Source organism: Lepisosteus platostomus, chromosome 1 (genome assembly GCF_059453375.1).
Source record: "Lepisosteus platostomus isolate fLepPlt1 chromosome 1, fLepPlt1.hap1, whole genome shotgun sequence".
NCBI classification, from domain to species: domain Eukaryota; kingdom Metazoa; phylum Chordata; class Actinopteri; order Semionotiformes; family Lepisosteidae; genus Lepisosteus; species Lepisosteus platostomus.
The window spans coordinates 62602514-62624877 of NC_142611.1; the positions used below are offsets into that span (position 1 = coordinate 62602514).

General features: G+C 53.0%; 2 protein-coding genes and 1 long non-coding RNA gene across 4 annotated transcripts in view; 2 read left to right on the top strand and 1 right to left on the bottom strand.

Moving 5' to 3' along the window:
• The window catches only part of LOC148678382 (uncharacterized), a 104940-nt gene extending 93514 nt beyond the window's left edge, over positions 1-11426 (top strand). The window contains exon 2 of the long non-coding RNA XR_015938843.1: positions 10655-11426. This is a non-coding gene — a long non-coding RNA (uncharacterized LOC148678382). The remainder of the gene's footprint in view (positions 1-10654) is intronic.
• LOC148678386 (glycoprotein-N-acetylgalactosamine 3-beta-galactosyltransferase 1-B-like) lies at positions 395-11426 on the top strand. Of its 2 annotated transcripts, none has more exons than XM_088633416.1 (4): positions 395-792; positions 4797-5076; positions 7066-7730; positions 8909-11426. In XM_088633416.1, the coding sequence occupies exons 2-4, from the start codon at positions 4863-4865 to the stop codon at positions 9218-9220; spliced, it is 1191 nt and encodes a 396-aa protein (XP_088489542.1). In that variant the 5' UTR covers positions 395-792; positions 4797-4862; the 3' UTR covers positions 9221-11426. The 2 variants fall into 2 exon arrangements, with proteins under 2 accessions (XP_088489542.1, XP_088489543.1); XM_088633417.1 differs by lacking the exon at positions 395-792 and adding an exon at positions 2473-3765.
• A 1607-nt stretch (positions 11427-13033) lies between these two features.
• On the bottom strand, positions 13034-22131 carry LOC148678387 (tachykinin-3-like). The gene is made up of 7 exons (XM_088633420.1): positions 21972-22131; positions 20448-20572; positions 18905-19007; positions 16563-16589; positions 16325-16378; positions 15434-15509; positions 13034-13403 (listed from the first exon to the last, which is right to left on the bottom strand). The coding sequence occupies exons 2-7, from the start codon at positions 20550-20552 to the stop codon at positions 13385-13387; spliced, it is 384 nt and encodes a 127-aa protein (XP_088489546.1). The 5' UTR covers positions 20553-20572; positions 21972-22131; the 3' UTR covers positions 13034-13384.
• Between the last annotated feature and the right edge of the window lie 233 nt (positions 22132-22364).

A 22364-nucleotide genomic window follows, 5' to 3' on the forward strand; every position in this document is an offset into this window, starting at 1 on the left:
CGGGCGTTTTCGCCTTCAGGGCTGAAAAGTATTCAGGGGGAGGGTAACATTGAGAAATTGACCAGGAAGCGTGGGCCTGTTGTGACCGGACCGCCCAAAACTAATTAATCCCATGTCTGGGGTGTGGGGGATTAACAGACGCTCACCGTCATCCCACAGATTTGAAAAGGTGCCGAGTACCTCTCGGGCAGCGCCGCCGCCGACGGCCTCTTTCCCGACCCCCCCCGGTTACGGATGCTGTTGGTTGGGGAGGGGGGCGCAGTCACGTGAAGCACGCGGCCTATCAAAGCACGCTGTACATGGGAAGGCGGGCTTTCGGCGTGCGCGTGCAACGGATGCTGACCAATAAGCTGCTACGGAAAGAGGGCCGCGCGGGAGGGGGGAGGGGTCTTGTCCGATACTGTGTTCATATGATCCTACGCTACAGGGGGTATGGCCTCACGCTCGAGTTGTAAACTCTGCGCTCCTATAGAAAGCGTTTTGTCGCTCATTCCTGTTTAAAACGAAGCAGCCACGCTTCGGGGGTCTGGATTTCGCCAGCGCACGGCCGCTAGGGTGAAGTGCCTCTACGGTAAAGAGTACCGGGGCCGTTCAGGCAGCTACGCGGCTTCCCTGCACTCCGCTGGGTCTGGGGCACGGAGGATGGCGTAGGTCCCCCACGGCTCCGGGCCGGGCAGGAGCAGCTGGCAGGACCGGCTTCCCGGTGATCAGGCGAGAGCGGCTCTGCGCCGCTGCGGGAGCCAGTGGGCTTAAACCCGGCGCCGCGGACGGGGAGGAGCGCCCTGTCCCCAGGTAGGAGCCGGGGGGGTCGCTAGTGGGGGCTGTCCGCTGTACGGGCACAGCTCCGACACCCCGGGGGTCATGTGTCGGGGGTGTTATTCGGTATTTTCGCCGGGGCCGGACTCCGAAGGCCGGGTCGTCGCAGATCTGCACGAAATCGGCCGGCTGTCCGGACCCGGGGAGAGCTCAGTCCTGGGCCGAAACTACGAACTCCCGTTTTCCGCACTGAGGTGTTGACATCTGCGCTGCACGGCCACCGTGTGTCCGGCGTCACCACAAGTAGCCACAAACTCCCTTTCTCGCTCTGACGTGTCTCATTAGAGTGCGCCTGCAGCAGCCAGACCGGATTACCTGCGGGCCGGCAGATAACTTCCACAGATCTCGGTTGATAGATGACAGTTTGTTTTTTGTACTTTGTTTTTAATGCTAGTCTAGCAACTTCCTAGCTTTCTGATGTCTAGGTGCAACATGTGTTAGTGCCTTGCTTTCCTGAAACAAGAAAGTAACACGGCAACATCTGTGGGTTATTGCACAGTTAAGGAGTGTCCAGAAACATCTGAGACACGCAGACGGGTGTTTTCATCTTCTTTTAACCAAACTGAATTTCTTTACTCCTATCGCTTCATTCTTACTTTGTGATGCGTTGGAATTTTGATTTAGTGTGCAGCCATAAGTAAGGTCGTGAATAAAGACAGCTTTAGTTTCAGTTCTACTGAACCAATAGAGAAAGTTAGTCAAGCAGCAGGGTGGCACTGGTCAGCATTGCTGCCTCACAGCACTGGGGACCCGGGTTCAATCCCTGGGGTACTGTGTGTGTGGAGTTTGCATGTTCTTCTTTTTTTTGTGTGAGTTTCCTCTCGGTGCTTTGTTTTCTTCCAGAGATGTGCTGGCAGGTAAATTCGCTTCTGGGAGAAGCAGTTCCATGCTAATTCCCGAAAAGGCTGGCTGGGCTGTATGGGCTTCTCTGGTGTGTAAATGTGATGTTCTGGTAGTGGCTGTCACTGGAAGGACATTGGATCTGATGGGCAGGAGAGAGAGCTTGGGGCGATTTCTGTGTCTGGTCCTCTGTTGTAGAGAAGAGGGGTCTAGAGTGTGGATACGGGGTTAGTATGCCAGGGGGTGACACAGTAGACCCCCTCTCCAGAACCAGAGCAGGGTGCGCGTTTGTCACGGGCGTGTTGGAGAAGTGGGCTCCTGCTGTCGGCCAGCTGATCTCTAGTCCGCAATCGGGGCCAGACCGGTGTAGCTGCACTACAGGTTCTGCAGCTAGACAGACGGGTTCCGCTGGAGCTTAAAATACCAGCTCTGTAACAATGGATCCCTGAGTGCTGCTGTGTACAGTAGGTGTGGTGCCTGCCTCTGGCCAGACAGGATCAGCCAGCTCAGTCATGGGGGAAAGCAGCTCGGCTCGTGTAGCGGAGCTAGTTCGAATACGGTGACGTCATCGCCCTCCCTGCGCGTAGCGGGGACCTCAGCCGCCTGGGCTGGGGGAGATCTCCTTTAGCTCATGCGGCTGCTGCCCTGTAGCGTTACGCCGGAGACCCGGGTGCCGCGGGACTAACTGGCGGGGTGGAACGGCGGAGGGCACGAGACCGCGCGGAACCGCGACGGTCACACTTGCACATCAAACCGTTGCTGGGGAGGGGGGGCTTGGAATATCCAGAAATATTAGGGGTTTTATGTACGTGGGCCTGCGCGGCCCTCTTGTTCTGGAGAGGGTGGTGGCACAGTGGGCGACAACGCTGCTCTCGCCCAGGATGGGGCGTCAGCCCGTCACGAGGGGGGGCCACGGGGGGAACTGCAGAAGACCCACACGCAGACTCCTCACAGAAGGCTCCCCAGTCTGGAATCAAACCCGGGACCCAAGACCTGTGAGGCAGCAGAATAAACCATTCACAGTACATAATGGATTTAGCACAACATGACCCCTTTAACACAAAAAACATACACATGCATGCAGAGGATTAAAAAAACAAAACAGCAGGCGTTGAACTAGGAGCCCCTGATCTAGTGGTCGGTTCAGGTCTGCCACCTAAAGGGTAACGCAACAGGCTGCTCTCCACATGTTTGTCCATCAGGCGTTTCCTCTAGTGCATGAGCAGACATCCTCCTTCTATCCGTCCGTGACCTGGAAGCTGCTTTTTCCTGCTGAGAGTCACGGAAGGGAATTAAGAAGTGATCAAATTCTCAGAGAGTGGCAGGAAGGTGGCACGGTGTTTAACGTTGTTGCCTTGCGGCACTGGGGCCCGGGGTTCCCTTCCGGGGGAGTTTGCGTGTTCTCCGCCGCTTTGCATGGGTTTCCACCAGGTGCTCCGGCTTCCTCCCGCAGCCCAGAGACATGCTGGCGGGTTAATTGGCTCCTGGGAGAACCGGCCCTGCTGTGGGTGTGTCTGTGTCTGCCTTGCAATTGACTGGCCTCCCGTCTGGGGAGTTTCCTGCTCTGCACCTGTCGACTGCAGGTATAGGCTATGGCGGCCCTGGGACCCCGTAGTGGATAACGCAGTTAAGAACTGCATGGGTAGCTAATTCTCAGATAACAAGAATGCAGATTGTCATGAATAAATTACCTTTGAAAATATTTTTGATTTACTAGAATATTCATCATTTGTGAATGACATTGCTTTACGTAAATAAGTAGTGTTATCTTGGACTTTCTTGACCAGAATTTACTAGAATGATTATTTAAATCGTTAAAAAGGAGCAGGCGACAAAAAAGGTGTAGAACTTGGGGGAGTTTGACTTCACCAGAGAGAGAAACGGCCGGAGTTTGAGCAGAGAGGGATTCGGCCCGTTTTAAAGTCATGTTACACTTACCAACATGATTCATACGCTGTGTATTTGGATGACTGTTTATCGAGGGATATTGAACTTTGCCTCTTGTGTGTCTGTTTTGGTGGACACACACGAATTGAAAGGGAAATCCTAGCAACAACAGTTAACAGACCAGACATGGCAGCGCAGTGACACAAAGGGACTCTTCCATAGGTGAACTTGCTGTTTTTCTTTACTCTCTTTACTTTTAAATGACTGTGATTATAATGATAGTTTTGTTATTGTTAATACATTTGTAAGTATATAATATTTTGTAAAAATCTGTTTTTTCTTTTTCTTTTTTTCGGACTGTGTTTTTTCTTTTTCTGTATCGTAACAATGCGAACTGCTTAACAACATGCATCTTATAACCTCCCTGGAGGGCCACCCATGCTCTGCATTCCACGGATGCTGCCAGTTACCTGATCTGACAACATTCTTGAGTCCTGCTCAGTGTGGCCTTGAGCCACAGACTGAAGGCACTTCAGCGGACTGAACGCCTGGGGCATAAGAAATGAAAGAAAGCTGGGAACCGACAGGCCTCTGGCCCGTTTCGGAGTTGGTTGTTAATTGACCTAACAATCCTGTCCCCTTGTTTCTTGGAAGAAGACAGAGTGGCAGCTTCAGAAACATGAGTGGGTATTTTGTTCCACACATTTCTGCCACCTTTTGTGTTCCACCCATCTTTTCTCGGTTAAGCACCTGTGTCCTCTGGATTGTGTTTCACTGTTGATCCCGGACGAGTCTGCTCAGTCTGTGACCTCGAGGAATCTGAAGATTTCAATCAGGTCCTAAGGGATCTTGAACAATAACATGTCTGGGCAGCTGGTTCCAGATTTCCATGATTATAACCAGCAAATTGATCAGATCACTTCCTGTGTTCATGTACAAGAAGCAAGAATAGATTCTTCACACTTTTCCTAGATTTACATTTTACTTTCGTAGGCATTTGGACCGTGTTCTAAGCACACCGTGTTCCTTATCTGTGCTTTCAGCCTCTTTAAATAGATTTTGGTGTGAGTAAGCACCTCCTGTTCGGTTTTAAATGCACGTCAGTGTAGTTTCCACTTGTGTCCTCTAGTTAGTGTGTTAGTTGTGTAGAGATGGAAACAGTGGCTTTGAGCCCACAGGAATCTGTGACCTGCCTGTTTTACCCCCCATCAAGGTGGAGTGATTTTGTTCCTTTCTCTTCTAACCTCTTGCAGACATGCTGAGAGAGTGAGACGGGGGGGACCAAGAGCAACCGAGAGACTCTGCAGTGAGCACGCAGGATGCCAGCCTTGAGCTCCAGGTGTGCCTTCTACCTGGGCTTCCTGGTGGGCAGCTGCATGCTGTACTTCTTCCTGCGCCAGGTGTGGTTTGAGAAGAGCTACGTGCCGCAGACCGATGGCCTGGGACTGGCACTGGTGGCGGAGGGCACGGGGAGTGACAGTTGGAAAGTGGAGGGGTCGGCGCTCATCAACCTGAAACACCCTCACCTCCAAGGTACAGGGGCCCCATCCTCTAGTAATTCATTCATTCCTTTGTCCGGTGGAGGGTCACGGGGGAATTCGGAGCCTATCTCGGCAAGCAACAGGCAAAAGGCAGGGTACACCCTGGACAGGACGCCAGTCCATCACAGGGCACACAGGGTCACAGAAGGGCCAGTTTTCCCGAAACCAGTTAAATCTACCAGTTTGTATTTGGATTGTGGTGGGAAGAAACAGGAGCACCCAGAGGCAGCCCACGCGAACGCAGAGAGAACATACAAACTCCACACAGACAGCACCCCAGGAATTGAACCCAGGGTCCCAGCACAGCTACCCACTGCGCTACCATGCCGCCCCGAGGGCTGTATTTTAAACACAGTTAGGGCTGCTGATTTGGGGTTTTTTCGTTCTGGTCTCATGAGCCGTTTAGGGCTCGACTTCATGGCTGCGGTTCCAGTGCTGCATGGGAGGCAGGCGCTCTGCTCCCTGTGTGAGGGCCCCTGTGAGCTGTTACAATGTGTGTGCAGCTTGTGAGCACGGCTATTGGAGAAACCCACTAGATTCTGTTCTGGCAGATCCCCACAGTCTGTGAAAGGGCTGAACTTGATACCCTGTGCAGGTATGCGTGTCTCTCCAGCCACCGTTTCATGCTGATTCATCATTAACAGAGTCTGGGGCCGGTGGAGCTGTACCTCCCTCTTCCTTGGAAAGTACTGTTCCTGGAATCTAACGGACAGCGCCCAGGACAGGAGGCCCCTCGTCCAGGCAGCTCTGATAGAACAGTAAACCCTGGGTTGAACAGACTTCGGATTTAACGGACAGAATCTGCTGAAGGGGAATTATGTCTTCAAAATCAGAAATACTGAACTTTCCCCTCGATAACAATGAAATGCACAAAACAAAATTATACATCCTCGTTTTAATACTTAGGAGTATTAATGGTGCCCTAAGGAGTAGGTGAAGCGTTGAATCGTTTACGATGGGTGTTGTTGGTGTTTCGTATGCTTTAGGGAATTTCCTACAATGTATGTTATCTTTTGATATTCATGTAAATTAAGTACCGCAACCCTGCTTCTTATTTGGAAAGTGTGAACTGACAGGACATCACTCGTTCCACAGTCTCACAGTAAGAAATTGGTCAACCCAAACTCGAAATTGTAGATGTTTTTTTTTTTTTTGAATTGCGTGTTTAACCGGTTTCATTTGAAGAACACAACGCACAATTAAAGACAAGGGGAGCCAATCTAGAGTGTTTGGTCATTGATCCCAAATTCTCATCCTGCTGTTTCTTCAAAGAAACCAGGCGCATGGCTTCAGCATCATGGCTGGGTACCTAGTTCCAGACCCCTACCACTCTTGGTGTAAAGCAGTGCCTCCTGTTCTTGGTTTTGAGTGCATTTCCTTGTAACTTCCACTTTTACTCTCTGGTACATGTTATTTATGGTGTAATTAGCGATTTTGTGTGCTTTTTGGCTTCATACATCTACAATACTGAAATATAAAAGAACCTCCCCCTTTTTTTAAAACCAAGCAAGAGTGTGGGGCTGGTACTGCGGAATAGTGCTGCACATGAAGTAAAATATTTCGGGAGCGGGCGGGATTGAGAAGCTGGTCCCCCGCAGGGCTCCGTCCCGCCCTGTCTTGAGTGATTCTGGAGACGAAAGGAAACGGGGGCCTCCTGTCCTCCATCTAGACTTGCCAGTGAAGGCTGCCGTGCCAGGAGAGCAGGGGGAATTTGGAAGTGAAATCTGAGATGTCGGGGCTCTGCCTCCTTCTCTTGCTTAGCAGCAGAGCGTCCAGAAGCACTCTGTTCCAGCGGGAATCGTTACAGGGAAGGGGGCAGCAGATACACCGGGCCTGCGTCTGTGCCAGCGGGGACGTGCTGCCGGCGGTGCCAGGCTGGGGCTGCAGATCGAAGGTGGATCAGCTGCAGTCGGGGCGAGGCGGGGCAGGGCAGAGAGCGATTCTTCAAGCGTTCCGTTTTTTTTTATGCTCGTTTCCCCAGGGGAAGACAGCCGAGTGGCGGACGACCTGTACAGGAAGGTGCGCATCCTGTGCTGGGTGATGACGGGCCCCAACAACCTGGAGACCAAGGCGCGGCACGTGAAGGCCACCTGGAGCCGCCACTGCAACGTGCTGGTGTTCATGAGCTCCGTGGACGACCCCGACTTCCCCACGGTGGGGCTGAAGACGGGCGAGGGGCGCGACCAGCTCTACTGGAAGACCATCCGCGCCTTCCACTACGTCCACGAGCACCACGCGGCCGAGGCGGACTGGTTCCTCAAGGCCGACGACGACACCTTCGTGGTGGTGGACAACCTGCGCTGGGTGCTGGCCAACCACACCCCCGAGGAGCCCATCTACTTCGGCAAGCGCTTCAAGCCCTACGCCAAGCAGGGCTACATGAGCGGCGGCGCGGGCTACGTCCTCAGCAGGGAGGCCCTGCACCGCTTCGTGGAGGGCTTCCGCACCAAGGTGTGCTCCCACACCACCTCCGTGGAGGACCTGGCGCTCGGCCAGTGCATGGAGAAGATGGGCGTCCTGGCGGGCGACTCCAGGGACACCCTCCACCGGGAGACCTTCCACCCGTTCGTCCCCGAGCACCACCTGACCGGCAAGTTCTCCAAGAGCTTCTGGTACTGGAACTACTGCTTCTACCCCATCGTGGAGGCAAGTTCCTTCCCTCTCTGTGCTCGCTGGGCGGCTGCTGCTGCAGTTCCCACACCAGGGCCAGCTTTCGGGAAAACCGGAGCACCCGGAGAACACCCACGCGAACACGGGGAGAACATACAAACTCCACGCAGATAGCGCCCCAGGTCCGGAACTGAACACAGTGGGGGGGGGACCCTGCTACACGGGGCGTGCTCACCACTGCGCTACACCCTTGAGCGTCAAGTATCGGCTCATGTCGGATAACACCAGGATCCTCTGTGATCCTGGTGGGGCACGTCGTCAGGAGCCAGGAATGAAAGCTGTCATTAGTGGGATTGTTTCCTCTTGGGCACCTCGGATGCCCTGTGGATTCGGTAATTGGATTGCGGGGCCGTCTGCAGTTTCAGTTGGCGACACTGCTCCATCACAGTGCTGCCCGTACAATTGTATTGATAAGGCATAGTGTGATTGGTTGTAATCCATCAGGAAGTGGCACACTCCCTCATGGTCTACATCAGAACAGGCAGTGGTACTATTGCAGGGGTTTAACCCCCTGGCATCTGGGGGGGGCATCTTTGTGCCAACCACAAAAATCCGAAGTTGACAGATGACAGCCCAACATCATTCCCTACATATGGGCGCCTCTGGGCCCGAGGACCGCACACCAGCTGGTCTTCAGCCCAGCTTAATTACCTCATTAAGGCCTCAGTCAAACGAGCAAGTTGCTTATGTGGAATATTTGCAGTTTTTTTTTTACTCCAAACTTAAGGATTTTTATTTAACTTGTGAACGGCAACTTCCAACAATATTAAGAGCTGAGAATGGCGAACTGATCCTGGTATGAAGTCGGTTGGGGGTTCGATTGCGAGAGAAATGGGAGATTCTGAGAGCTGAGCTGGGTTATTTCCTCTTGGGCTCCCCAGATGCCCGATTGATTCTGTAATTGGACTGGAACAAGGGCAGATATGGGGGTCACCAGGCCCAGGACGGGGGAAGCCCTGATCTAGATGATGGGTGATGATCCAGCTGTGATCTTGAGAGTGGAAGTTTTGCTGTTTCCAGCTCTTAAGCATGTTGAAAGCTGTGTGAGAGTGTGAGAGACTCTTGGAGCTCTTTCTCGTCTCTAACCTCAGTCCTCCAGTGGCGAGACCTGAGCTTGCGCCCCCTTCATGTTGCTCATTATGTTGTTCCTCTAGGGCCCGCAGTGCTGCTCGGACCTGGCCATCTCCTTCCACTATGTGGACGCCCAGCTCATGTATGCCCTGGAGTACTACACCTACCACCTGCGGGCCTACGGCTACCAGTACCGCTACCGGCCCCCGCTGCCCGAGGGCTTCGACCGGCTGCCGGACAGGGGGGGGAGCGGGGACCGGCAGGCGCCGAAGGAGCCGGAAAAGGAGAGGCCCGAGGGCGAGGGAGAAGCTGGCGAGGCTAAGCAGCCCGAAGTCGCGGCAAAGAAGGAACCGGCCGAGAACAGGACTGGTGACTCCAAGGAGAAGCAGCAGTAGAACCTGTTTTCCTTGTGAACGTGTGAACACGAACACACACACACACACACACACACACACACACACACACACACACACACACACACACACACACACACACACACCCCTGTGTCTTAGTTATACACTCGGAACAAAGTGCACACGAGCAACTGGGCACAGACGCTTGCGCTCATTTTTAAACCTACAAGTGGCAAAGGTGTTGTAGGACAGCTGGAAAGTGTTTAATTTTTATATTTTGAGTAGGCTAAAGGCAATCATGCAGGGCTTCTGGGAGCAATCTAGAATGATTTGTGTCCCAGAGGGCCTCGGTCCATTGGGTCTTGTTGGTCTCCAGGTCTCCGTATGTCTCCTGTGCCCGGGTGCGAAACGGGGCGTTAAGCGCTCGGGTGGAATGAATACCTGTACACACTGTGGCGCTCCAAAATGTGGGTTGTGTACGCCAGCAATACATAGAACTCTTTTATCTCCCTTTATAGTGTGGGACTAGAACCCATGAAGCAGTGAAGAAAGTCCAACACGTTTTGAAAACTGTAGCACAGTCTCCATGCAAGCTTGGCACTAGTGTTCCCTGTGCGAGGGAGAAGAGTAATGATTTGAGAGGGGCTGTGTGGCCTCGGTATGTGAGCCTGGCTGTGCCACGTTCACCGTGCCCAGACCAAGTGTTCCTTCATCCTCCAGGGTGAGCTTGCCCTGTTCTCTGGCTTCTTCCAGTGTTTGTGAGCTCGTTCACCTTGGGCACCGTCAAAGAGTTGCCTTATGTTGAGTCCAAAGATGTGATGGGACAGCTCTCCTGACGGGAGAGGGTGGTGCCCCTGCTCTTGTTCACGGTCCTGGGTACCAACAGTCCTGTAGGGTCTGCAGGGAACCGGGGGTCCAGCACATCTTAACTGGATTCCACTGCAGTTTTTCCCCTTAAGTGCTCCTTCAATATAAAGATGTTGCAAAGGGCTGCGCTAAGATCAGTAGGCCAGTGAGCTGCAACAACATCCTTATTTAGTAATATATACATACAATATATACATATTTAAGGCATTTCTGGTGCAACCAGGTCTTGGATGTTAGGATAGCTCCTCTGGACTAATATGGGATTGCCTGTCTTGCAATTGGGGTGTCATCACGGGAGCATTAGGGGATCTTCAAGGCCGGATGTCTGCTTGCAGGGGTGTTGAGCTTCATGGGAAAAGGTGACCACAAAGAGCTGGGAAATTGTGGTGTGAAAACAAATGCTGCTGGCCACCAAAAACAGTCGTGGTACGCCAAAGAGGAGAAGCAGGGTGAGCGCCTGGTGTGTTGCACTAGTTTGTTAATATAAATCATTGGTGTAAAATGCCAGTTCAGGAGGGAACTAGTATACCGGCAGGGTGTCCAGTCCTGGTCCTTGGGGGTCAGTGTGTCTGCAGGGTGTCCAGTCCTGGTCCTGGGGGGGGGGGTCAGTGTGTCTGCAGGGTGTCCAGGTCTCTTTAAAGTAACAGTATCCAAGGACAACCTGTGTGACATTGGTAAGCCACTAATAAGGTGATTGATCTTGTTAAGAGCTGAGCAGAAATTAAGACTTGGAGAGACACTGGCCCTCCAGCACCAGGAATGGACATGCATGTTATGAAGGACCTGTTACAAATCGTGCAATACTGCTTCTTGATTAAATGTCTTTCTTGGTGTTTGGGAGTTGGGGGGGGGGTGGGTGAGCTGTAAAATCACATTGAGAAGTAAGGGTGCCCCAGGCATATTTTTAAATGGACCAAGATTTCTGGGTGTCACCAGTCTTGAATCGCAAATCTGATGCTTGTGTGGCAAAGTAGGTGTTTATAAGAGATAAAAAATGACAGCTTTTCCTCCCCATTCTCAATATTATTTGTGTGTAAAGGGTACTTCCTCACTGTGTAGCACTCTGGTGGCACTTGGTATTTCTGCTGTTTTTTACTTGAAGTTTTAATTTTTGTTGCATTAATTTTGGCATTTAGGTAATTGTCTATATTATAGGGAGCCCAGGCTCTTGCTTCAGAAGTGCTGATATAACGAAGTGATTTTCAGATGCGTTTGTATGTCGCCTCTGTGTACGGCTTTAAAAAGCTCCAGCACACAGAGCTAATTACGAGCTGTGTGCCGTCTGCTTTTCTTCTGGCACCACATGACTGCGCTGAAAAGGGACCAGCTGTTCTGTACACAGGATCTATTCAGTATAATAAAAGCCTAGCTTACATATTCATCGTGTGAAAGGTGTTCGGTTCTTTGGCGCATGGAGAGCGGGGCCCGTTTCCCCGAATTCCTTTCAGGAGTCGTGCCATCGAAAGACGACCGTCTGTGACGTCGCTCGCCCTGGGAGCGAAGAGCTCGAGTCGAAAGGAATTGCGTTCGTTTCCGGAAGCGCTTCTGCAAAGGCTCCTGGGTGCAAGTGTTGAGACAGCTGTGTTGCCCTCACTGTGGGCCTGTCGCTTCATTTCTGCACAAAAAAAACTAAATTACCTCTATTTTCCAGCTGATTATAAGGCACGGTACCTTTAAGGTTGTGTCTTATTAGTCGTCTCTCTCCCTGCAATTAGACGGCTCCTGTGGAGTTGTCCCTCTTCCCTGCACTCATGCAGAATTTGAATTCCCTCCCCTCTCCACCGCTGATGGCAGATAGCAACTGCAATCAGTTGGACTTCTGACAGCGTCTCCCAGCCCTGGTTCGTTCCAGCCGGTTTAGACTCTTGTTGAACTTGTGTGTCGGAAGTACCCCCGCTTCATGGGCGCCGTTTCCACAGCTGTGGGACACGAACTTGACGTGGCCGGGCCTCTGCCTGCTGGCAGGTCAGTCTGGTGCAGCCGCACTCGGTGCTTGAGCGATGTGTGAGCAAGTACGGCGTCACTCCTGCCTGTCTGAGCCACACAGGGAGGGACGCTAGCAGATCTGCCCCCGTGGGGAGTGGCACTGTATGGGACCTGCCCACGGGAGGTGTGATCCCGTATTAGACATGTCCACAGTTGTCGGGCTGGTTACCATTCAGGCAGCACACCTGAATGAGAGCGATCCCAAACTGGGATATCGGTACGATGAAGAAGTGGTGTTGATCCCGATAACAAAACTCCTTTGAGAGCTGAAAGGAAATCTCCGAAGAGAAAACTAAAATCAGCCTGTAACGACAGCTTGGGCTGGGTCCAGAATCAGGGTTGGGGATCTCCGATTGATAGAGCCAAACTTAACACAGTAGCCTACCCCCTACTGCTTCTTAGAGCCTCATCTGTGCACGATCATGGGGAGCAGCACTTAATTCCATCCATCCATTTTCTAACTGCTTCTTCCATTTCAGGGTTTTAGGGGAGCTGCAGCCTCTCCCAGCCAGCCATGGGCTCGAGCCAGGGGCGTCCCTGGACGGGATACAAGTCCAGTGCAGGGCACACACGGACACACTCGCACCAGGGCCAGTTTTCCCAGAAGCCCATTAATCTACCAGCGTGTCTGGGGGAGGAAACTGGAGCCCCCAGAGGAAGCCCATGTGAACAAGGGGAGAACATGCAAACTCCACACAGAGTGCACCCCAGGTCCGGAATTGAACCCAGGGCCCCTAGTGCTGTGCCACCCTGCCCTTAATGCCCTGGCGTAAATGTTTATAAGTAACAAAGTACAGTATGGAGCCCTCAGTATCCCAGTACTTCTGTTAGAGTATGGCATTAGGAGGATGTTTTGCAAAATGCAAATAAACCTCATCTGAAAAGGCAAGTCAGCCTTTCACCTGCTCAGTCGGATTCGGCTCCCGTGGTTAAAATCGCTGGTGGTGCAGATAAAAACACTCTCTTCCCTTATTTTCCGTCAAGAAGCAAGAGCTTACGAAATCAAATAACTCACTTTTATTTACAAAAATTAGTGAACTCTACAAAAAAAAACGATATACACCAATCAATAATGACAGTTCATGTGAGGGGAGGGAAATAGTTTTTAAGTAGATCTATATATGTACATATTGTATACAGCTACAGCGGCACAGTTTCACAACATTGAGTAACATGGAACAGAGTGACGTTTCTGGTAAATTCCAAAACCAGTCTCTTATTTTATTTTTTTTATTTCTGCTCAGAATCAGAAGCTCTTTATAGAAAATAAGATTTCAAGTTCCCGGAAACGGTGCGGCAGGCCCGCGGCGGGGACGCGGTCCGAGGAGGAGGAGGGTCCGGGGTCCCACTGGGCTACGCGCCTCGACGGAACCTGAAACGGCAGACAGGCACGTGAAGAGCGCGCGTACCAGGGGCCACCCCGCTGCTTTGGGGGTAACGCGGCCCCACGTGTGTGGGGGGGGCAGGGTCCTCTCGCTCAGCTCCCGAGTATCTTCCGGCGCTTGGGTCCGCTTGAACAATTAGCAAACGGATTCTGAGACGGAACAGGCTTGTTTTTGAGGTACTCAGACCTCTCGATCTGCCGCTGTATTAAGGGTACAGACTGCCGGCCTTTAAAACGCCTCAGGTCCTGCTCCAGTAAGCCGACTCTGGGCTAGTACAGCTGCAAACAAGTCACCCTGTTACGTCAACCCAACCGCTGCCAATTATGTTAGAGGTCAAATACGATTTTTTTCCCCCTCTTTCGTCAACCGTTATCATTTAGTAAAAGTTTATGGAAACTTTCAGCACGGCACGAAATCCACGCGTGGGGTATGTCAAAGGAAGCAAAGTGATCGTGGGAGAAGGACTCGGGAAATGGATTAGGGGAACCCGCCCGGAATGAAGAAAGTAAGATAGCAGCAGCGGGCTCACCAGCCGCAAAGTGTCCTATATCTCTAGAGCGAGCCCACCGAGATCATCGCGTTGTTGGCAAACTGTGGGGCAGGGTCTGACAAGCGCCTCTCGGTTAACTATTTTAATTTTATTAACGGCCAAGGGTTACGGGGATCTTAGCTGTAGCTCATTGGTTTCTCGTGGGGTTTTTTTTAAATCTTAAAATAACCCGTTCTACCCTCTGGTGGAGGCCAGCCGGGGCAGGACCGGACCGGGTCACAGGAAGGGCTGGCGCTGTGCCCGTCCGCAGCCCCAGCAGAGACGTGGAACGGGACCGGGCCGGCAGCACGCCCACAGCCGGCTGTCTCCCCGCTCCAGCCCCAGTATGAGAGCAATGACCCCCGTGTCGACTTGCAGACGGTAAACACACGCGGTCAGGGGGTGGGGAGAGATCATGAGGTTTTCCTGGAGGGACGTTTACGAGTATCCGACGGCGACAGCTAGCGGGAAACACTGGGACTCCGCATCACTTTGCCGTTCGCATTATTTTCGCGTTGTTCTTTATTTCTCGCGGTTCAGCCCCGCTCCGGAACACCGGAATCACGGGCATTGTCTAAAGCAATAGGAAATCGTTAAGGTGCCGTTCAACGCCCTTCACACTACATTATCACTCAGTAAAATCACACAGCCCATAACTGTAACTATAAAACGTCTACAGCCTAGGTGAACAGAGTATACAAACACCGCGCTTGAAATACAAGTTGTTTCATAAATTGCGGTAATGAAAGACTGAAACTAAGATTCCACTTAGCGCTTTTGGCTGTTAATAAGCGGGCAGCTCACAGGATGCAACTCCGTGTAGAGCCTTATGGACGGAGCAGCCACAGCGATCGGCGCGGCGATCAGGGAGGAGCGGAGGAGCTGGGGGTGGCTGAGCCGCCAAAGAGCAGGACCGACCCCGAGCTCGGAAGTCAAGCTTCTCCGGGTTTATCCAACCGTGGGTCGCGGTGGAGCTGGAGCCCATCCCAGCAAGCAGGGCGGGGTACACCCTGGACAGGACACCAGTCCATCACAGGGGACACAGACACAGACACCAGGGCTAATCTTCCCTGAAGCCAGTTAACCTGCCCGCATGTCTGTCTTCTCATAATTGTGTCGGGTTGTGCAATCCTGAAAGTCGGTTTCCTGCCATAGTTACATCTTTACCCCCCCCATGCATCAGAGATGATCCAGGCATGCAGTTCAGGGCAGCTGTGTTACGGCCCACAGGGGACAGCTTTACTCAGAATAGAGCTCCGCCCCAAGACTGGCATCCCCTCGGGCCCTGCTGAGCCGAAATTAAGAGCCAGGGCTCCCGCAGACAGGCGCTCTGCTTTTACAACCTATCCAGGGCTGACTGGGGGCAGCCAGGGACAGATGAGGAGGTGGCAGGGAGTTCCACACGATGCCAGGAATGGAAGGGGTCTTGGCTGGACGCTGGCCGGACTTGTCCCTCACCTCCCTCAGGCTGGAGGACTCTCCTCTTACCTCATTTTGCACTTGTTAGGGAGAAGACTTCCTCTGGACTCGGGGTAGGACTCCCGTTTCAATGGGCTGCGCATCCCTGCAATTGCAAAACAGCAGGCAGGTTGACTGGTACAGCATAGAGGTCACACCCTGTGCCCTGGGCCACACTGAACAGCAGAGTCCAGGACTTGAGGCCATGATCTCTACAGAGTGTCCAGGGCTCCGGATGTCCCACACTGACAGGCTGAAGGACCTGAGTCTCTTTAGTGTGAAGGGAGTGTCCCACACGGACAGGCTGAAGGACCTGAGTAGGAGTTGGGAACGAGCTGCCAAGCCATGTTGTTGATGATCCTCAGCTCAATTAACTGCTGAACAGAATAGACGGTTTGGTGCAATTAAAAGCTGCTTTGGAATTAACCCCTACTGGACAGCTGCCCTCCAGACCAGGGTGGCATAGAGCAGAGGTTCCCCAAACACGGCTTGGGGGGACCCTTGTGTCCTCTGATTTTTGCTGCAGTCAAGTCCTTAATCACAAGCTGATTGATTTCACTCCCCCCCACACACACACACTTGGAGCATATTTGTACATTTGTTCCCACTAAACCAAAAAGCAAACACGATTTGTAAGTGGTGTTGACTCTGCACCCATCTCCGACATCCACAACTCTCCAGCAGCTGTGGAATCACGTGGACCTGTGCTGCTGCTGGGTGGAGACGCTGTGGGAGCGATACCCCGCCTTGCCCCGTGATGAACCCCGTTACCCTCCGCAGCTCCACCTGCGAGCGCATTTCAGAGGTCGGTTCCTGAACGGGCCACACGGGGGCGCTCACAGCCTGAAGACGGGGCAGGCGCCGCTGCAGAACACGATCACATTCTTGCCGCAATCGCCTGTCCTCGCACCCCCTACTCACCGGCTTCCGTGTTCCTCCGGCCCATCAGTCCCACGAAGAAATCGTGCATATCCCCTGCAATAGAGTCAGTTTTTTTGGGGGGGTGTTTATCAAAACGGGATTGCAACAACGGCCATTATAAATACTGTGGCCAAGTTTTAAGTACTTTTAAAAGCTCGTCAGACGCGCAAAATGCGGCTCACGTATAGGGGCAGAGACACAAACACAAGGACCAGGCGACAAATCATCGAGCGCTTACTTTTCTGTGGCGACAACTCGTTCATTCCTGTAATTGAAAGAGAAGGATCATTAACTATATTACAAAAGAGAGAAAAAAAAAAACTACCGGATCGAATGAACCCGACCCGATCCCAGACACTAAACACTGTTGTGGGTTTCGACCGAACCGCAGTCGAGCCAACTGTAACTTCTGGAGAGGTCGGAGTTCAAATAGACGGGCTGGTCCCCCTGAGGGAACGGCGCTACACGAGTTCAAACCTCCATTTGTTCTTCCTACCCATTTCTAGAAGTTAGGAGGCGGGGATGAAGGATGGCTCAATAAACGGCGAGGCAGCGTTAGCGCGGTGTAATGAACGATATCCATTACAGTCCGTGACCGAGGGCGGGGCGAGTCCCAGCGCCTTCATCCGACTGCTCTCCGTCAGATCGTTGTCTGCTTAATTGGACTCGTTTGCTAACGTCTCCCGGCTCCTCGGGGGCGGATTCGAGCAGACCTACAGCAGGAACCCGGTAGACACGGCGGTCCGAACGGATCGGAACCGGGCGGCCCCACAATTCCTGAGCAGCCTTGTTCCTTAGAGGGTGTCGGCGGAAGGAAACGGGTCGATCTCCTTTGGCTTTGAGATCAGGCCCGGTCTCCTTCCTGGAGCCCTTCGTTTTAACACAGGAAAAATGGACAGATATTGGGGGGGCAATTAATCGCGCATCTGCTAACAGAAGCTACCGGAATAGCACGAAGCAATGGAAAACCGATGGACAGATTAACGGAAAGTCTCAGGGGAGCTTTGACGAGCTCGGAATCGCCGAGTGTCTCGGAGGGAGGGGAGAGGGTCTGCTGTCCGCTCAGTATGGGGCCGTGTCCTGCCTGAAGGTCCGGCAGCACCCTGTGTGAACAGCTGCTCACCCCAGCGTCTACACGGGAAGAGCACGGAGCCAGGACAGGGACCCCGGCTAATGAATGTGGGGGGGGGGGGGGGGGGGGGGTTGGACTAGGGGAGCAGGAGACAGAATCCCATCACCTTCCACGACCAGAACAATCCCCTGACCTCACCCCTGCCGGAAACCAGCGCACCTATCCTGTTCAGTCCCCACACACCACCACCCTCCTCCTCTCACGCCCAGCTGAAGTCCGTCCTGCTGCAGGAATGGGATGGGATGGGGCTACGGATAGATCAGATCCCGGAGGAATCCGTCAGGCCACGCCCTGTCCCAGCTGCGCACACAGGTTAATTCCCTCGGGAGTCCCGATGCTCCTGCTCGCGAGGCTCAATTGGGTTAACTCCGGTTCAAGAACCCATCAGCGATGGCGGGCAGACCTCGCGCTGCAGTAAAATGCGGCTTATTACCGACGGCGACGTGTCAGATCTTGTATTTCTCCCATCTTATCTTCCGAGTACATATAATGCACGCACCTCCCCCCAGCTACAGTACCGGTTTCACACAGAAAACACGCTCTCGCCGCGCTAATGCGATGTAACTGGCTCCAAGACCCATCGACCTCGTCCAAGCACTGCCCGGGCATGCTTCCAACATTAATATCCTCCATCTATCCTCGAGTCGGCGGTAAACTCCAGCACGATCAAGACTCGTCCGCAGCCATTACCGTCGTCTGCTAGCCGGCAGGGACTGTAACGCGGTTGGGAGATGCGGCTAGCCCGGGAAGACAGAATTTAATTTAGGCTGGTAATCCACTTTGAGGCTCATAAAAGACGTATCCGCAAACAGCCGGCGCAGTCGGGTTAGATTTCTCCCGGGGTCCCCTGCAGGGGATTTTAGAGACTAACGGAGCGCCACGTCCGCAGCCGGGCGGGATGTCCGCCAGCAACAGGTGATTCATTGCGAGACTTCAGTACCTCCAGGCTCCACACACCCCGAACAACGTACGGGAATTTGTAAATAATTTAGTAAGAAGTGGGTGGGTGGGGATAGTTTTACATCATCCATTTCTAAAGCCCTCTAGTTACAGTAAAGCCAGTCAAGTGAAATAGGACCCGGTTCGTTTGACTTTTGCATTTTGATCATATTAAAAGGCATCTGGGGTTCAAGATACGGTGGCACGCGACAGGTTCCGATAAACGCGGGCAGAGCGAGGAAGTGACGCAGTTCGGCGCGAGGCTCTTTGTGGCGCGAGAAAGGGCGGTTGAACGAGGCGGCCGGTCTCCGGTGAACCCGGGACCAAGGTAACGCTTCGAATACAGTGTAAGGAGTAGAGCTGAAGACTCCCTCAGCGCTGTCAGAGGACTGCTGTGGACCCTGTGATTCTACCGTCATCTCGCCTGAGGTACGCCGTGTATGGGCCCCGCCGCCGCCAGGTCTGACCGCTTTCCTCCGCGGAAAGCCCAGTGTGCCCTCGACACTCACCTGTGCTTCTCCTGCCCATGAGCCCCACGAAGCCGTCATAGTTGAAGCCGTCATAGAACCTCTTCAGGAACCCGCGGGGGAGGGTGTTCGGGTTCGGGCTGTCCTGAGGGGAGTTCGACAACACGTCACCCCCTCAAGACGGGAGGGAGGGTTACCCCGGTGCTGTCCGCGGTCTCTACCCAAGTCAAAACCGGACATGAAGGCTTGAGCGTGCTGCCTTGATGCGCCTGCCTCTCGGCTGAATTAACACACTTCCCCACACAGTACTCAACATGTAACCGTTGAGTACAGTGATAAGTCATAACACTTCATGCATGACTGTTATCGTTTTGACAGGCTATGCTTGAAGTGCGTTTTTAAAAGTGTTTGAAATAAATAGTAGTGTACTACAAGTCGTTTCATCCACATTTGCGATGGTCTCGCAGGCCAATTTAAACCACAGACCGTTCTGGCGCTTCCTGTAGTCTAGGTGTTATATCCGTTTCAGTTTGACCTAGGCAACGATTAATACATTTTAAGGGATCTAATTCACCATTACGTTATAATTTGAATACAAGATACAGTCTTCAAGTCCTGTATTCAGAGACTCAGGACGGATTTTAGGTCTCTATGCACAGTGGTTGGTAGTTCTCTTCTGCTTTCAAGTTACGTGGTGATGCACTCAGACCATTCAAGTGACTCAAGCCGGCGGGCGATCCGTGATGACGTCATAAGGGGTCAACACCGATACCCGAGCCTTTCTGACAACGTCAACACTGTTCTGGAAAGCAGGTCGTCAACATTAGTCTGAATCTGGTGTGTGCCAACAGGGGCAACCAGACCATAATATCAACACCCTTCTTTTTGCGTCTTCGTTTTCTGTGGGATTTGAACCCGTTGAATTACTTGGATATTTGGTCACGCCGACTACGTCATCTATCACACAGCTGGACAGTTTTTCCAAGCGGTCTTTTCGGGAAACACCGTCCCTTCCGTTTTGTGGGATGAGAGGAGGGGTCGTTCCGGTACTATTGCTGTTCCAGCATTGTGTCCACGTATCCCTTGGAAATCTGGACAGCGCTCCGAAGTCTTTCCCCTTACCTCTCTCAGGGATACGTAACGTCTCACCCTCCAGTTAAAGGATTTCTATGTATCGCATGAGTACATAAAACGCACATCAACCTCCATCTGCTTTCTTGTTCCCTTGTCACTTTTATTCATGGTGTAGCAATAACGTTTTTGCATCACTTGTAATCCCTTGCAAAGACATTACATTCACTAACAAGCCGACATTAAGACGCGCAAAACTGCCTCCTACTTATCCTTGTCGCCCTCAGCGAGCACGCGCACACGCGCTTCCCCGGCCTGCATCTTTAGTCTCTGGAAGGCTTGGCGGAGCTCGTGCGCTTCCGCGAGGGGGGACACCGGGCTGGACACGAACACCTGCAGCCACGCGCAGACCAACTGGCGCGCGCTCTTTCAGGTCTTGCCGCCCGAGTACCCCGCGTGCCCCACCCCCCGTGGGCCATCGCGCTCGCCCTGGCCACGGTCACCGGCTCTTTACCTTGATCTCGGCGCCCAGCGGCTCGTCCGGCTCCTCGCAGCTCGACTGACACGACCTGAAAGCCAGCATGAGAGACAGCATCGCCAGCACCGCACAGCTCCTCATCGTCCTCGGCTGGGACTCGCCTGGCGGGAACAGGAGAGTCACTCGTGGGGGACAGCCAGCCCAGGTATACCAGGTATGCCCTGCTGTCTAGGGGCGCTTCATGCTTCCGATGGTCTCCGCGGTTACAGAATCAAGGCTGTAAAATAACGCGTTAAAATAAAGGCGCTCGAAGAGCTTGGCGCACGCAGAGACACTCGGCAGCGGTACCGCTCCTCAAAAGAGGGTTTTATCTCCATCTGCTCGTCCACAGAAGAGACCGTGACGGGGGACAGTGGAGCTTTCAGCGTCTCGGAAGGAAAAACGCCTTTCGTCTTCGCCGGCGGCGGAGCGCTCCTCCGCTCCGCACGAGCCCAGTTCCTGGGGGCTGCACGCGACAGGTGAAGCCCGGAAAGTTTGGTTATTTTTACGCTTCTGCGGGCTAAAATGTGTGGGATGCAAAGACTTCGAGCCGCTTCTCTACATTGTTTTGGGTGTAGCAGATCTTTAGAAATTTAAAACGAGCATTCGAGTTTACCTACGGAAAGCAATCACGTTTCAGACCGTGGTTTCCGGAGTTCGTCACCCCACCATACGGTCAGAATCTGCGCTTTCGCGGCGCGCGCTGTCGGAGGCGACGCTGCCGCGCGCCTCGCCCGCCTGGAACAGAAACGGGCTGTACCCCGCGCTCAAAGGGACTCGGAGACGGCGTGTTAACCCGAGCCTCGAAACGACTTGCACGGATATGCGTCTCCATGAGACCATGAGAGAGGCAACATCACGCGCAGGAGCCGAGTTGGAAAGCTTGCGAAAAGATGCTGCGCATCTATATGACAGTTTGTCCCGATCAGAGAAGATGGACACCAAATGAACCCCCACAACCAGTCTCCTGCATAGTTCTGTTCAACTCTGGGATGCCTGACCCGCTCAGTTTATCCCCGAGAACGGGATTCGGCTCTGCACAGCCCTCCGCCGCCTGCAAATTCCCACCCCAAACCCGTGTGTGGTTGCTTTTAAAAGCGTTATTAGACACTTTCTGACACTTCTCTTGTAGTCCCCGAGAACGCTGCCGTCGGCGACTGCGACATTGAGTTAATCTCTTCTCTCTGCGGGATCACGCCCGCGTGTTCGTCTGTGGATTGGGCAGAAAAGGCAGCCCACGCCACACCTCAACCAGTCTCTTCCAAAATCGCTTCTATATATTGCAGTTCTGGAGCAAATAAATTTGAGGTAAAATTATATATTTACTGCGATGTTGGAAGACGCCGTTGCTTACTGTGGTTTCATAGTAAATGCCCAGTAGCAAAGCGTTTTCTTGTCAGCTCTCGGCAGTAATGCAGACATTCCTGCAGACAATAAAATTGATCTCGATATCATCTCCCTGTCTCTATGAATAAACTGTGGTCTACTTCACTCCCAGAAGATGAAAAAGAGTCTTCTTACCTGGATATATCGACCTGCTAGTGTATTCTTCTCGTGAGCAGGGGTGCCGCGCGGTGTCGAAAGTGCTCGAGGAGTGCAGTGCGACTTCTTGCGAGCTCACGGACAGGCCGTCCCGTATCTTGCTGGCCTCTACCTTCTCGCGCGTCGCCTTCCCGCTCCACCTGCTCCTTAAATGACACGGCGGCGATTCCAGCGTCCAATCAGCGGCGGCGAGGTGGGCGTGGTTCTCGAGGTATTCACTTCGCTCCTCAGGACGCCAATTGGGTGAGCAAGTTTATCGACTGACTGCATCAATGCCTCCCCCCTCCCACCCCCACACAAACAGCTGCGGTTTATAATGAAGTTGTATAAATTATGAATGACCCCCGAGGTCACATCACCACCCCCCCCTTT